This window comes from Pinus tabuliformis, chromosome Q, assembly GCF_031772625.1.
Source record: "Pinus tabuliformis cultivar Carrire ecotype Pingquan chromosome Q, CPIR1, whole genome shotgun sequence".
NCBI classification, from domain to species: domain Eukaryota; kingdom Viridiplantae; phylum Streptophyta; class Pinopsida; order Pinales; family Pinaceae; genus Pinus; species Pinus tabuliformis.
In genome coordinates, this window is record NC_142296.1 from 1235973050 (window position 1) to 1235989261 (window position 16212).

Genomic DNA, 16212 nt, shown 5'->3' on the forward strand with positions numbered 1-16212 from the left:
GCACGCGATGAGCAGCGGTTTTCTCTCTCCTTCGCTTGCCATACGTTGGGCGTTGAGTGGAATCGCTCCTTTTCTGTCAAAACTGCTTACCGCCCATGGATGCCCCCTATCAATACCGCCGGTTTTGGAGCGGGTCCCGCCTTTTGCGCTTAGCCTTTTTCCCCACGGTTTTCCTTGCTCCCACGCCATTGAGTGCTCGGGGCTTCCCTAAGCGATAATCGCGCATCAAAAACCTCCTCTGTTTCCCGATCTGGGCCTCCCAGGGGCTAATTTCGCCTCCCGCGCAGCCTCCATGGGGCTCGGTTAGCGCACTTTGATCGAGGTCCTCGTCGTTCCACGCTGGCTGCCATTGCCACTAGTTTAGAGGTGTTTTTGATCGCTGTTGTAATTTCTTTGAACTCTGTCCCGACCTGGTACAACCATGGCTCTGTTTATCATTCTTTATGGATTCAATTCGGATCACAACCTTCCCACTAAAAAGCCTTTGGACCACCAAAAGTTGGTTTTCTTTCAAGCATCGACTAAGTGAGGGTACTGTTGTCTCACTTGCCCAATCTCAATCCACTTTGCATTGCTCGGCTTCGAACTTTTGAGTCCAATTCTGAGGTACTCAGCATCTCCCCTGCGCGTTGTCTTCACCTTCCTGTCCAAGACTGTGTCTTCCTGCAATTCATTCAGATATTCAAGTAGTAGGTCATCAATAGAAGGCAATTGACTTTGCTCTTCAGGATCCTCAATCATTGAAGGTTCAAATAGTCTCAAGAAATCTGCATTTACGACTGAGTAGATGTGCATGTAAGTTGGTAGATCAAGGTGAAAAGCGTTTTCACCAATCTTCTCAAGTATCCTAAAAGGTCCATACCTGATAGGCTTTAGCGTTTTACCTTCACCTTGCATTCTGTCCTTGCTGATATATAGCCAGACCTGGTCTCCAACTTGAAAACTATGCTCCATCTGATGCTTGTCATCCCTTGCCTTGTATCTGGCTTGGCTCTTTTCTAGCTGTTCCTGTATTGCCTAGTGGATCTCCTGGATCTGTTCAATGAACCTAGTTGCCTTGTCCACATCACTGTGTCCATCAACTGTGGTATCTTTACCAAAGACAAAATCGAAGGGAGACCTTGGTATGAAACCAAAATAGGATTCAAAAGGAGATCTCTGTGTAGAAGAGTGTTTTGCTCTGTTGTAAGCATGCTGCACATAACATAAGTGTTCATCCCAAAGCTTAGGATGTTTGCTGCAATATCCTCTGAGTAATTGGATCACTGTCCTGTTAACTACTTCTGTCTGGCCATCGATTTGTGGATGAAAAGCTGTGCTTTTCTTCAGTTGGGTGTCCATCACCGCCCATAGACTGGACCAAAACTTCCCCACAAATCGGGTGTCTTGATCAGATACAATAGAAGTGGGTAATCCGAAATGAACCCATACATGTTCAAAGAACAGTTTTGCAGTTTGTTCAGCTGTAATCTATTTATTACAAGGTATCAAAATACATATTTTGCTGAGCCTGTCCACAACCACATACAGATAATCGTGACATTTCCTAGATTTAGGCAGTCCTCCAACAAAATCCATGGAAACACTTTCCCAAGGGTGAGAAGGAACTGGTAAGGGAGTGTACAAGCCTAGTTTTCTATTGCTGGGCTTGCTTTTAGCACACATAGTACACCCTCTTACATATCTAGAAATTGTCTCATTCATTTTTGGCCAACAACAAAATCTTTGCAGCGGTGCAACTGTTTTACTTACCCCAAAGTGACCTGATATCAGAGAAGTGTGTGCCTCTCTAATTATCTTTACTCTCTCAGTTTGTGGAATGCAGAGTTTCTCACAATGATATAAGAGTCGGTTCTTTATATGATAATCCAATTCTTCTACCTTTCTGCCTTGACTCAAAGTTGCATATACATCTTTAAAATCTATATCTTGAGCATATTGTTCAATGTAGCTTTCATGTAGTACAGAGTTATGCTTAAGTATAGTAGATGCATTTATAATAGGTTTAGATAACATGTCTGCAACTTTGTTATGTATGCCCTTTTTATATCCGATGACCAAATGAAACTGTTGTAGAAAACCCATCCACCTGTAATGTCTTGATTGCTACAACTTAGTTTGGGAGTGTAGATATTGAAGTGGTTGATGATTAGTATGTATTACTGTCTCTTTGCCCATTAAGTAATGTTTCCACTTTTTCACACTCTGAACTAATGCATACAATTCTTTATCATATGTAGGATAGTTAACTATTGTAGGATTAAAAGTCTTAGGATGATAACATATGGGTTTACCATGCTGTGTCAACACTGCTGCCATGGCATAGTCACTGGCATCTGTTTGGATCTCAAATGGTCTTTGTAGATCAGGTAGTACTAGTATAGGCGCTGTACTAATCTTTTCTTTCAAGGTGTCGAAGGCTTTCTGATGTTTGCCTCCCCACTGAAACACCTTGTTCAATCCTGTCAAAGTATGTAAGGGAGCTGCAATTGAGGAAAAGTTAGAGATGAACTTCCTCCAATATTGTGCTGCTCCTAAGAAGCTTCTCACTTTTGTAGCAGACTTGGGTTTAGGCCAGTTTACAATAACTGCCACTTTAGAGGGATCTATTTTCAATTCACCACCCCCTACTATATGACCCAAATAATTTAGAGATGTTTTGCCAAATTCACATTTTGAAAGTTTAACATAAAGTTTTTCTCTTTTCAAAACATCTAATGTCTGCTTAACTTTTTTTAAGTGTTCTTCTCACGTTTTACTAAAAATCAGAATGTCATCCAGATACACAATAACGAAATCATCAAGAAAAGGTCTGAGTACATCATTCATTAGTCTCGTGAAAGTAGCAGGGGCATTGGTCAAGCCAAAAGGCATAACCAACCACTCATACAATCCCTGCTTTGTTTTGAAAGCAGTCTTCCATGCATCTTGCTCTGCAACTCTGACTTGATGGTATCCATTGTGCAAATCCAGTTTGGTGAAATAAACAGCTTCCTTTAATTGATCTAAAAGATCATCTATGCGAGGAAGGGGATAACGATTTTTGATTGTTATATTATTCAGTGCTCGGTAGTCAATGCACATTCTCCACGAGCCATCTTTCTTTCTCACCAAAACGATTGGTGACCCACATGGTGATGTGCTAGGCCTGATGAACCCCTTCTCGAGCAACTCCTGCACCTGCTTCTTGATTTCAGCATTCTCTAAAGCAGACAGCCTGTACATTCCAATGTTAGGCAATGGAACATCTTGCTGCAAAATAATATCATGTACTATTTCCTTTTTGGGTGGTAGATCTTTAGGTTCTTGAAATAGGACTTCATACTCTGAAACAATCTTTTCTATATCAGCTTGCTGCTTAGCATTACAGCCCTCAAATGCATTGGTTTTATCAGGTTTTTTTTCCTTTACAACCATTAGTAAGAATTATTTGCATGAATTTATCATTCTTTTCATCTGCCCTGAGTTTATGAGAGTATAATCATTCTTGAGCTTATGAGCTCTTACAAAGTATTCGATTCCATCTTTAACAAGTAGATACTTTTTCTCAGCTCTATAGAAAATAGCTTTTCTATCATACAAGTAAGGACTTCCTAAAACAATTCCACATATATCCAAAGGAATTATGTCTAACTCAACCTCATCTACAAATGTTGACCCAAAAGAAAACTTGAGTTTGCATTGTCTAGTCACTTGTAGTTGTGCTTTATCATTCAACTATCTTAATGGGTATGGTTTCTTGTGAGGTGTAGTTGCTAATCCCAATTTCTTTACAATTGCTTCAGAAATCAAATTTACTTGTGAGCCACTATCAAACAAAATATCAATCTTTTGATGTTTGGAAATAACTTGAATATGGAAAAGCTCATGTCTTTTTCTCTCGTGTTCTTCATCAATAATAGATTGAGCAGAATTACTAGTAGATGCTTTAGAATTCTTACCTTTTATACCTGTGGCTGCAATGATTGTTTCATCTCCCGAGTTTGACCCCAAATCTTTCTGAATAGCTGCAACAATCTTCTTCTTCTTGCCCTCGGACTTCTTAGGTCTCAGCTCTGGATGCAGAATCCAACAGTGCTCATCATCATGCCCATCCTTTTTACAGTGAGTGCATGAAGCTTTGCCTTTTTGTGCAGTGTTAGCCTTCCTTGCTTTCCACTTCTGCTTTCTTTTCTCCTTGCTCTTGCTTGCAGTGGGTTGGGATGGTCCCCCAACTTCTGGATTTCCATTCTTTCCTCTAGCCTCTAGATGAGTAGCTTGTACAGACACCTCATCTATACTAGTGGGATTAAACATGAGGATGGTATGCCTCATGTAGCTGTGTAGACCACCAATGTACTTCAAAAGAGTCTCTAGTGAGTCTAATGAGATCCCTAGAATCAATGCTCTCTTTCTAAATTCTTGAGTGTACCCTTGCACACTTTGCCCTTTCAACTGCCGAAGAGTTTGCCAACTCATCATGGCTTGTTGCATGTAGGCCAATGGATAGAACTACTTCTTAATTGCAGAAACAAAGTCACTCTAGACAGAGATGGTCTTACCATGTCTTTTCATGTCAGCTTGGGTTCTGCCTTCCCACCAAACTAAGGCAGTGCCTCCTAGGCTTAGGCTTGCCAGCTGAATTTTGCTCGTCTAAATCGATGTTCTGTACTCTACAATACACATCAATTTGTCTAATCGAATTGTTCAACTTTTCAGCATTTAGCTTTCCATCATATATAGGCAAGTCAAATTTAACATCTAGCTTAATCAAAGATGCTTTCTTATTATGCACAGGGCTATTAGGAGGTGTGAGAAAGTTTTCCTCTTTCCATTTTCCTTTTGAGTGGTCATGGGAATGAGACTCATCTTCTTCTTTATCTTGTTTAGAATCTGATGAATCTTCATCCTTATGCTTTCTAAAGTCCTTAAACATTTCTTCTACCATAGACTTTATAGCTAGGAAATTCTCTATGAATTGAGGGTTTGGCCCCACAGAACCTTCCTTTGACATTGTCTTCCGAGGATAGACTCTCCCAATTTCAGGATTAGTTTCGACCAACTCTCATTCTCCTAATTTGAGCTTTGATCTAGTGAGCATTCAACAGCTAAACCAACATAAGCTTGTCTAAACTTACAGCCTAAAGCTCTGATACCACTTGATCTGATAATCACCCTATGAGTGATCTCAGTTAAGAATTTATTAAATGAAGGTATTATAGACTCATATGTTGGTGTATGTGTCTATGTTATTTAAGCAATAGATCGATCAGATTGCAAATACACAGACGCTTGAAATGGAAAACATCAGAGAAATATAGTATGCAAAGACAAGAACACAAAAAATTAATAAGGAGTTCACCCTATCCTCCAGGGCTACATCTCTGGTCCAGCTCTCAGTGGTGGCCTTCTTTTTATTGTGTCTTGAAGCAGAGAATTACAATGAAGGAGCTCAATATGAGTCTCCTGAAACAGATTGGCTTGGTAGGGTGGTTCTTGGATTCCCCAAACCATTGGAGTACATAGACTCTCTTCTTTACCAGCTCTTTGACCTCTCTGGTTTGACAGATCCTCTCAGGGATGGCTTGAATCTCTCAAGCTCTCTGGTGCTCGATGCTACCTTTGGTCAGCTCGGCCCTCTGTCTTCTTACTGCTTTTTGCTTCACTGATTCTTTCTCTTCTCTGTCTTCTGTCTTTGGTGTTCCTCTCTGGGTTCCCGACTCTTCCGTTTTTTTCTCTCTGTTCTCTGTTCATGACTTTAAACCATTCGAGCTCATGGCGGTTGGCTTCCTCTTCCACTTCCGTCGATTTGCCTGCCTGCAGCTGCGCTTGGAGTTCCCTGTTCCCAGCGTCATCATTAGGCTCACAGGGATGGCCACTTGTCCTCCTGCGAATTGCGCCAGCCTGCGTCGTCGGTTCATTTCTTCGTTTACATCGTGGAATGAGTCTTTTGCCACCGTGGCGGTCAATCCAGAGTTCAAATTCTTTCATATCGCGGCTTAATCCCCCATCAATTCTGTCTTCCCCATTGGGTGCGATCTCAGCCGTTACATCTGGAGCCCTCAGATTCGATGCCGTTCGCTCATCCCGCGCGGTTGACTAGCTTGATCGTTAGCGCACGATGAGCGGTAGTTTTCTCTCTCCTTTGCTTGCCATGCGTCGACCGCTGAGTAGAATCGCTCCGTTTCTGTCAAAACTACTTACTGCCCATGGATGCTGCTGATCAATACCGCCAGTTTTGGAGCGGGTCCTGCCTTTTGCGCTTAGCGTTTTTTTCCACAGTTCTCCCTGCTCCCACGCGACTGAGTGCTCGGGGCTTCCCCATTTTGAGGGTTTTCACCCAGCAATGCCGCTAATCGCGCGTCAAAAACTTCCTCTGTTTCTCGATCCAGGCCTCCCAGGGGCTAATTTCGCCTCCCGCGTAGCCTCCATGGGCCTCAGTCAACGCCCTTTGACTGAGGTCCTCGTCGTTCCATGCTGGCTGCCATTGCCATTGGTTTAGAGGTGTTTTTGATCGCTGTTGTAATTTCTTTGAGGTCTGTCCCGACCTGGTACAACCATGGCTCTGTTTATCATTCTTTATGGATCCAATTCGGATCATGGCAAGAGGAGGAGTGACACAGTGCAAGGAGGGTGACACAGATGCTCACACAGGGCTTGCGTCAGCATTCTGAGCTAGGAGAAGGGCCAACATAGAGGAAGAGAGGGGCAAAACAGGCTCACGCAGAGCCACGTCATCCTTCTCAGTTAGGTAGGATTGACGCAGTTGGCCAGGGAGTTGCTCTAGCTTAAGTTGTGATTGCGCGGAGCCTGAAGGGCTTAGATTCTTCAGTTGCCGGGGCTAAGGGAGCTATGTAGATTGTGATTTGAGGAGCTGGCAGGACACTGTTTCTGTCAGTGCAGAACAGTGTCTAAAGAGACTAAACCAAGGTAGAGGGAAGCACTACCTCAACTGATTTCTAGCCAAGAAATCCAAATCCGAGTTGCAATGACAAAGGATTATTGGAGATGAGTGGTTCGACAGTTAGCCAAAGGATTTTCATGAGGGAAGTCGAGACTCAGAGGGAGTCTAGAAGAGGAGCAGGGATGACAATAAATGGATTGAGGGATTAGGATAGATTGGACGGGGCTTCCAATTTTGTCATCTGGAAGGCCAGGATCTTGGCAATCAAGGATAAGCATCGCATCAAGGACTATGCCTTGAAAACTGTAGCTATCCCAGTTGACCCTAATGCTAATGAGAAGTATGAGGAGGCCGAGGCGAAGGCGAAATTCATGATCCTAGACGGGGTCAAAGATCATGACATACCACACATTGCTGAGAAGAACACATCAAGGGAGATGTGGGAGGCCCTGCCCACCTTATACTAGGGCTCTTCCATGCAGAGGAAGATGCTATTGGAGAATCAACTGAGGACATATTAGATGCAGGATTGGAAAGGAGATCGATCACTTCCTCCTTAGGTTGCAAGGAATTCGTGACCAGCTTACTTTTGTAGGGTCTACACCGGATCCAGAGTTTATGGTCAGGACTGCTTTGAATGCAGTCTTTGAGGATTAAGAGACGTTTGTCCAAAGTATTTTGGGCAGAGCGACTCTTCCCAGTTGGGCGGAGATGTAGGCAGCTCTTCGACAGGAAGAGACCAAGAGGTGGACCAAGGCAGGGAGTAGCGGTAAGGGAGTTCGAGTCCAGAAAGAGGAGGAGGAGGATGCGGCTCTAACATCTGCGGGACAGCAAGGAAAGAGGAAGAAGGACATCTCCACGGTCAAGTGCTTCAACTGTGGGGAGTTGGGACATTATGCATCTCAGTGCCCCAGGAAGAAAGGCAAGGGAGAAGCTTCCGACTCGAAGGCAGCTCCAGCAAAGGCGGAGAAGGATGTCGAGACTGATGATGATTGTGCCATGAGTGCTCATGCACCTCTAGAGAAGAGGTGGGGAGACATCAAGTTGTAGTCAGGGGGACTACATGCTATGGGCAGGATCCTTGAGGTGCCCAAACTCTTGGATCACATCCGACTACGAGAGCCCTTAACGACAGTAGCATGATGACAGGTGTTGGGTGGAGCAAAGTGTGATGGAGTAGCAAGGCAGGGCTAGAGTGCAGAAATCTAAGACATCCAAGTGGAGGTTGCAGCAGTGCGAGAGGTACATAAGTGTTTGCAACAGCACAGTGGCAACAGATGGTGCACAGGATAGCAGCAGAGGTAGCTTCAGCATCACGAGGATTCCACACTGACCAGGATGTCAGTGTTTGCGTGAAGTTAGTTACTTCTCGGTAACTGAGTTGCAGTGCAACAGTTAGCAGTGACAGTGTTATGGGCAACATGATGCAACGTTTTGAGAGGGAGTTGTAGTACAGATGTAGCAGTGGCAGTGGCAGTGTCATGGGCAACAATATAGGAAGGAATAGTGTAGTGGATGTGAGTCAGTATGCCAAGCATCGACACAGGTACCGATGTGGAGGATCAGTGTGATGCTTCTATGGTGGGGTATTACTAGAGCACATTCCTCGCTAAGAGGGAGTGTTGATTTTTGGTAGCATCGGATGTGCTCTGGCCATGAAAATTGGTGGAGAGGCTAAGGCACATGAGACCTCCAAGACTAGAAATCATTTGGAGAAATTCCACTCGGATGAAGAGATATTACAATAATTGATATTTTTAATGGGGTTCCTAAGTCTAAACTTAGGAAAATTAATATATTAATGTGTATCAATATAAAATGGGTGAGAAAGTTCTAAATAACAAGGATCAAACCAGCTCTAATCTTAGCTATTGATTAGGGACTTAATCTCGGCCGTTGAATCGTCAACAAGCAAAGTATAAGAGGAGGCTTAAGGGTCAGTTGGAGATACACCAAGTGAGATCAAGAATTCGATTTTCTGGGGCAAGGTTTGTTGAGGAAATCGAGTGAGTGATCAGTTGCAGCGAGGGGTAGGTCAACAAGAGGCTGAAGAATACATATTAGAGAGGCAATAGAGTGTCGGAAGAGGTAGCATAGAGCCTAGGAGTGCTGACGCAGAGGCAGCAAGGGTTGATGCAGAGGCTAAGGAGGCCAACGTAGAGGACACTGAGGGCCAAAGAAGTTGACGCAGAGGCAGTAATGGCTGACGCAGGAGACTCAGAGAGCTTCAAAGGCTGCACTGAGGTGATTCAGTGTGACACACTGAGAGCTGATTGGGTGATGCAGAGCCAGAGAGGGTGACACAGTTCCAGAGAGGGTGATGCAGTTCCAGAGGAGTGCGTGGAGCAGCTTTCGCTGTCCAGCACAAGGAACAACCGGAGTCATTGTGGGATTGTTTATCCGGTTGTTGATTAGCCAGAATATCTGTCTCCAAATAGAGGTATTGTTGCCAAGGATATTCTCTAAAGGGTGAGCCATTTTTGGCACCCTAGTTGTATTCAGAAATCTGCGTAATAATAAAACCCTCATATACGCTGCACTGTTTTCCTGCATTGGGTTTTTCCGGGGACGATTGTCCAAAAATAACGGTGTCCATTGTGTTGTCTCAATTTATTTCAGTTGTTGATTTGTATAGTTGCGAAGGCTGCAATTGTGTTTATTTTGATGTTTACATTATTAAATAACTTGTTAATGTAAAGAACAAGTAGGAGATAATAAACCAGATATTGCAATAGGGGTTTCTGATGTGTTAGATTCAGAAATTTTCACATTTGGATCATTCTTGGGCATGGAGTCTTGATATAATCATCAGGTGCCACTCTAGTGGTCAACAGGTGGTAAGGGAGACACACTCAATGAATTCTCAACCATCAATACAAGTGGTGACACCTCTGAAATCAAACCAACGAACTGCCCTCAAATTGCTTTGTGTATCTGCTGTGGATGCTGTGTGTAGATCCTTTTGGTAGTTGGACTGAAGAGCTTTGCGTACAAGTCTATGATGGAGTAGGTTATAATGGAGACATACCTCCATAACTCTCTCAATTAAAATCCCATAAAATATCTTCAAACATGTGTCGATTTTCATTGAGATATTTGACTCGCCACATGGGAAATTCGGGCTCCAAATCTTGCCCACAAATTCAACTTGATGAAGTGTAATAATTTCTTGATTATGTGGGTGCCCAATCACTATCAAACTTGTCCTTTGACTTGATTTTGGCTTGAGTTGATTTTCCAACTCATTTCCACCTCATTTGGGATGTGGAAATAATTATTACTTTTGTCCACTTATTAATTTATTTTCAATTTATTCTTGATTTTCCCACTAGACTTAAGAAAAGTGTGTTTTGAGGGTTTACAAGTGATTTTTTTCCCTCTCAAAGTGTGTCCTAGAAGAATGTCGAGGTGGAGACGTCTAATTTTGATTATTCATACACCCTCAACATCTTCAGGCATCACTTTATTATAATTTACATAAAAATTAATTAAAAATTCATATCCTGCGGGAAATTTTTAATTTAAAATTTCCTATTTAGACTTAGTCAAATTCCACGAAATTTCAGAGACGACCTAGCATGGTAATATACATCGAATTTAAAATTTCCTATCTAGGTTTAGTCAAATTCCACGAAATTTCAGAGACGACCTAGCATGGTAATATACATCGACCCTAGACGCTAAGATGGACTTATGGCATGATCTTCAAGCCATCACCCCGGCTTTGGGGTATGCGGTAAGTGAAAAAACCGAGTCAATTATTCGCTGCTGAAAAGCGAGAATATTAACCAAGTAAAAAAAAAACACTCCAAGGTGTGGTGGCTAGTTGACCGAGTCTCAACCATCCTAGTTCTGTGATATAGCTTTACTCATCATGCTAGTGACATTTATACAATATCCCCGCAGAGTAGCGGAATCTGAGCACTGAGAGAATGATGACAAAAGAGAAAGAAAGGGGCTGGAATGCTCTGCTCACTTCTGAACTTCAATTTTTTTTTGGTGTACTGTGTCATGGGCTATGGAGTCTTCACAACATCTGCTAAGTACAACTCAGCAATCAACAACATGAATAAGCCCAAGCTTGGTCTTCCTATGCTTAGCAATTTACATATCTCGTGCATCAATTTACCATAGACTAATATCTCCACTTGAATGCTTGTGCAATATCGTATTATTTGAGATGCTCATATACAACATTTTTTTTGAGGTTTGTTGTGCATCTGACATGAAGAAGATACGCTATAGAATTCTTGATCATAGGTTTTGATGCTATATATTTCTCTGTCTGCAGTTTGTGACCTGTGAAAAAAAACTGCTGACAGAGTATCTATGATTAAATGGTTTTTATGTTTTGCCTTTGATTAAATGCTATTTCAGGTTTTCATTACTGCAGTCATAGAAAGGATGTTGAACTATTTTATGAGTAATTCTCATTCATTAAAATCTTCAGCCACTAAACAACATCATGAGCTACATGTCCATGGCAGGAAAGTTCCAAGAAAATTTGGTTTACTCTACTTAAAATTTAAGATATAGTGTTCCACTTTAGCATAAGCAGGAGAAGTTTCTGTTTTTATTGTCTATTTTAAAGTTGAATTGAAAATGCAGATGTTTCATAGTGCTCATTATGCGGGTGAAGAGCTGTGTCCTAAGTTTCGTTCTGGAGAAGCGTGGCAAAAGGTTTTTGGCCCAGTCTTCATTTATCTTAATTCTTCATCAAGAGAGGCTCACCCATTCTCCTTGTGGCAAGATGCAAAGTTACAGGTAAAAGTTATGTAATTGTAGAATCTAGAGTGCATGCACATAATTTTAGGCAAGTTTTTTTTTGTCTTTGTCTTTGAAGTTTCTGCGAGTTTCATCATTATGTAGATTATCTTCCGGATACATCGCATTAGGTTTCTTTCCGATCAACGTTTCAAACCAGCAACGATGGTTCATCTTTAGGATGTGAAATGTTATTTATTTTATTTTTGTGTCTTTCCCAAAGTTTCTTTGCTAGAGCTACATTAACAATAAATTGCAATGTAGAGAGAACAAAAGGAAGTATAAATGATTGGGAATAAATTTATCTAACTTGTGGGAAACAATGTTAAGATTCAATAATAGCAGGTGTAATGATATTTTATGCAATCTTAGACTCACATGAAATAAACATATTAGAAAAGTAGACTCTTATTGCAATATTGCTTTAAGGTGGAAGCTTTGGAATATAACATCACAAGATTCTTTGATGTCTTCCGTATTCCTACCATTACTTATTTATGGAAGAGGTAGTTATCTCATGCACTTTCTTCCGTTGACACATGAAGGAGTGGACAAGAAGAAAGTAATTACTTGTGAGTACTAAAAGAGTATTGGTAATAAGAGTGAGTTCTTGAATAGAAGCATTTGAGGGGTATGGTACTTGATCCACTCACTTACATTATTAGCGGAAATAACTGAGTACAAGGAAAGATTATTAGGCAAGTCATAAATTATTGGGAGAGTAACACAATGTGCTTCCCACCTTCAAAAGCTTTGTCCTCAAAGCTTGCAATTCTAGATGATGTTTCATAAACTGTTAACCATGTATAGGTTCTTCCATTTGATGAGATACCTGGAAATAATTCCATGCTTGACATGATGGTGAAGGATTAACTCCTACTTGTGATGTTTAATAAATAAATTATATGATGGTTTGCAATGATAAAGACCAATTCTAGAAGTATATGTCATAATTAGAGATGGAGAGAAATGGGAGATGCCAGGGAAGAATATTTGGTTGAGAGATACATGGTAAGGAGATACTTATGGAGATGGTTGAACTAAATGTCCAATTCTGACATAGTTGTCATGGTCACCTATAGTTATATAAAGGGACCTTTTTTACAATAGAAATATAAATGAGATGATTTAATATAACAGATTTTTCCCTCCGAGGGTTTCTTGACCATATACTCCTAGTGTCCCTTAGTTCATATATGTGTTACTGTTTATATGTTTGCTGATGTCTATTAAAGCCAACAATCTTATCTCTACAAGGAAAAATGGTGTGATATTGATGAGGCTGGATGAAAATTGTGTGATTATCAACTTTCATTCAGCTTGAATTGATGTTTGTATGACGTTGTATGAATTTGCTGATCTACATGAACTGGATGAGGTGTTTGTAAACAAACCAAAGGAGTGTCTGCGATTGGCCATTCAAGCCATTGAGTTTGGTGCTGAAAATTGCACTACAACTATTTAGGAAAAGCCTGCAACAAAAAACTCACCTTTCTTGTCACAATGTTATGTCATCGTATTCCAAAGCCATTGTTCTTAGAAAATTCTTCAAAAAGCATTTGTGGTTTTGGATTTCTAGTATGTTGAAATTTGTATCTCGGGCAGGTACTTCTACATAGGCCTCGTTATCTAGGCGTGCAAGAAGTCACCCATAGATTTCCTCAGGACACTTTCTTTAGTGTGAGAAATTTTCTTTTGTAACTTAGCCTAAGTTTTTAACTTAGAAAAGCACATAATTATTATGTTGGATAGTTGAGCTAAAGTAAAGCAAGGAAAGGTGAGATAATTACTTTAGTGATTAATATTAGCTCTTGATCTCAAGTGAAGCGAAATCTAATCTTGGCTGTCAATCACTTTGGAGATTAGGGTGAGGAATTTAGCTCAATGTGAAGTTATAAAAGCAAGGCTAAGGCGAGGAGAAGACACACCATACAATGACACAACACTGAGAGAAAGACATCTCGGTGTCAGGGTAGAGGACTTCCACTGAGTGTGCCAGGTTTGAGGAAGGTGCAAGGAGTAGTAAGGGAGTCAAATCTAGATCATTCAAGGAAGATCAAATGATATATCTAGGGCTTGATCGGGTGGCTAATTGCAGGTTTATTGCTCTATATGAAAATTCCTCAGTTGGGCCATTATCCCATGACTAGAGTCCAAGTACGTTCAGGTTAAGTTATTAATGAAGAACTATTGATTGGGCAAATTCTATTCTTGCGATTTTGATTGGTGTGAATATTTTGCTTCTGCTGAATGTTATATTAAGAATCTAGTTGTGCATTTATTTAGTAGATCTGTGATTTGCTAGGTCAATAAACTGCCAGGTGCTAGGTTTGTAGGAAAATTAACATGGTATCAAATTGAGAAACTCTAAAAGCTAATCTCTGAATCATACAAAAGCTAGGTTCACACAAGATCGTCGGGGCCAAGTTTGGTCATGATTGTACTGTTGAAGAATCTGGGGCAATTATAGTTAATGAGATTCTTCTTAGCATGATAACTATTTGTGAGGTATTTTATCTTTAGCTTATTAGCACAATCTTTTCTTGATATCATTAGTGTGTGTATTTCTTACTTCATCAAATAGCTACCAAAACAAAGAGACAAGAACACATGATGTTGGCTTTCTGCCAGGGCCAAAACCTCTCCCTCTTGGAGAGGAAAACCCACACAAAATTCTTCTTATAGAGATTCCAATTGACGAATACCAAGACCATGACCCTTGACCTACTATGCCACTCCAAGACCAAGACATCAACCCTCTTTGTTGTCACTGTTGAGATCATCATTATGCTGCACCATTGAAGCCATTACTACTTTACCATTGAGATCTTCATTCTAGCTGCTCCATGACTGTTCCTTCATCAAGCTTTTCAACATCACAATGAGATCTTTAATATTTATATACATAATTGAGAGTTGCACTTAGATCATTGTTGTATCATAGTTGCACCAATGATATCTTCATTGGAATACCACCGAGATCATGATTGCATCATGATTGTGTATGCTGAGATAAGATTATGTATGCTGAGACTATGACTGTGTATACTTCTGCACTGTGCTCTTCACCAAGACTATAGCTATGCCCTCCTTGCACCGAGGTCTGTTGCAACTATGTTGAGACTGTATGGTTGTGACCTTTTAACTAGGCTGAGACATTAGGGATATATGCGAAGATATCACTGTGATACTCATTCGAAAGCTATAGTAATCCTCCTCCATACGAAATGCTGAACTGTTGCCCTTATCTGAGTGTCTTGTACCACTGTACCTTGTCCGAGATTCTGAGCTGCCTGCACCCATCCGAAATTATAGAGACTTGTCCGAATTTTTTTGTGTTTCTTGTGGTGACCTCAACGGGGTATTTATAGTGGTTCTGTCTCCCTAAATAAGCCAACATGTCACAGTGAAAGGATGTGTCTATTATTTGAGCCGACTTGACATTAATATATATTTTGAGGCCGACATAGCTGCTCTTCTTCATCGTTTTGTTGGTTGATGTCTTCAGGAGGATTGTGCTTGTCTTGGAGGGTTGTTCTAGACCTTTATATAGACTTTTATACATTACACATAGGCTCAAGAAGAGCATGACATTGACTCTTTAAACTAAATCCTAAGGCTCTCAATGGGAGCCACTAAATAAATAAACTTCTTGCTCATGAAACCCATGCAGCAAGGAATAAATTCATTTTCTTGTTTTACAAAAATCATAATACAATGTCATGAAGACCGAACCTAGTTACACTTTTTCCAACACTCCCTCTTAACTAGGGAGGTATTCATGATGGTACTTGGTCATTCTCAATTTGAAGAATTTCTCATAAGAAGAATCAAATTGGTAACCCATCTGTATAGAATCATAGTAACCAACATTGTTTCCACAAAAAGGCCTTGACTGACAGCTCTATCTCTTATTAGATCATAGCACAATGTTGGCGAGACTAATGATTATAGACACCTTCATCATTGTCTCTCAAGGTACATACCCACCCAGGTGTTAACTGAGTATGACCTTCTAGGACTATTCTTATCTTGGGTTCCCAACCCTCAAAGAATATCAGTCCTCTTGCCTACTCTTGTCTTGGATGCTCTACACATCCTCAAAGAGCATTGGATGCCAAATGATTACCCAATCCTCCATTCTTTCTTCCAAAGTGAAGACAAGAATGTTGTGTCTATCTCTGCCTCTCAACAAGGGAAGATATGCCCAAGTTTCCTCTGATCAGAAACTTGCCCAAGCTCCCTTTTAATCAGGAACTTGTCAGAGCTCCCTCTTAGCTAGGGATGCTTCTATACATCAACAACTTCTTCGTCGTGGGTCCTTTAGCTGCTTTTTCAACTTCCCTCCTTGATGTCATGAAATTTAGTTGAGCTTCTTCCTTGTTGGGCATCAGCCATCGATCACTTTCCTCCTTAGTTCGTCATGTCATTCCTTTATCCTGGAAAGTGGCCTTCTTCATATCTGGAACCTTTGTCATATGGCTACTTCTTCATCATGCTTTTTCTATCCTTCACATGAATGTTAGTTGTACTTGTATTTACAACTCTTATCTGAGTAGCCCTGC

The 16212-nt window shown here is 40.9% G+C and overlaps 1 protein-coding gene across 1 annotated transcript in view; it reads left to right on the forward strand.

The window, feature by feature from the left end:
* LOC149224281 (putative rhamnogalacturonate lyase B) overlaps positions 1 to 16212 on the forward strand; it is a 480785-nt gene that overhangs the window by 132588 nt on the left and 331985 nt on the right. Inside the window, exon 7 of the mRNA XM_089386062.1 lies at positions 11492 to 11647. Coding sequence (XP_089242188.1) covers positions 11492 to 11647 — 156 coding nt within the window. The remainder of the gene's footprint in view (positions 1 to 11491; positions 11648 to 16212) is intronic.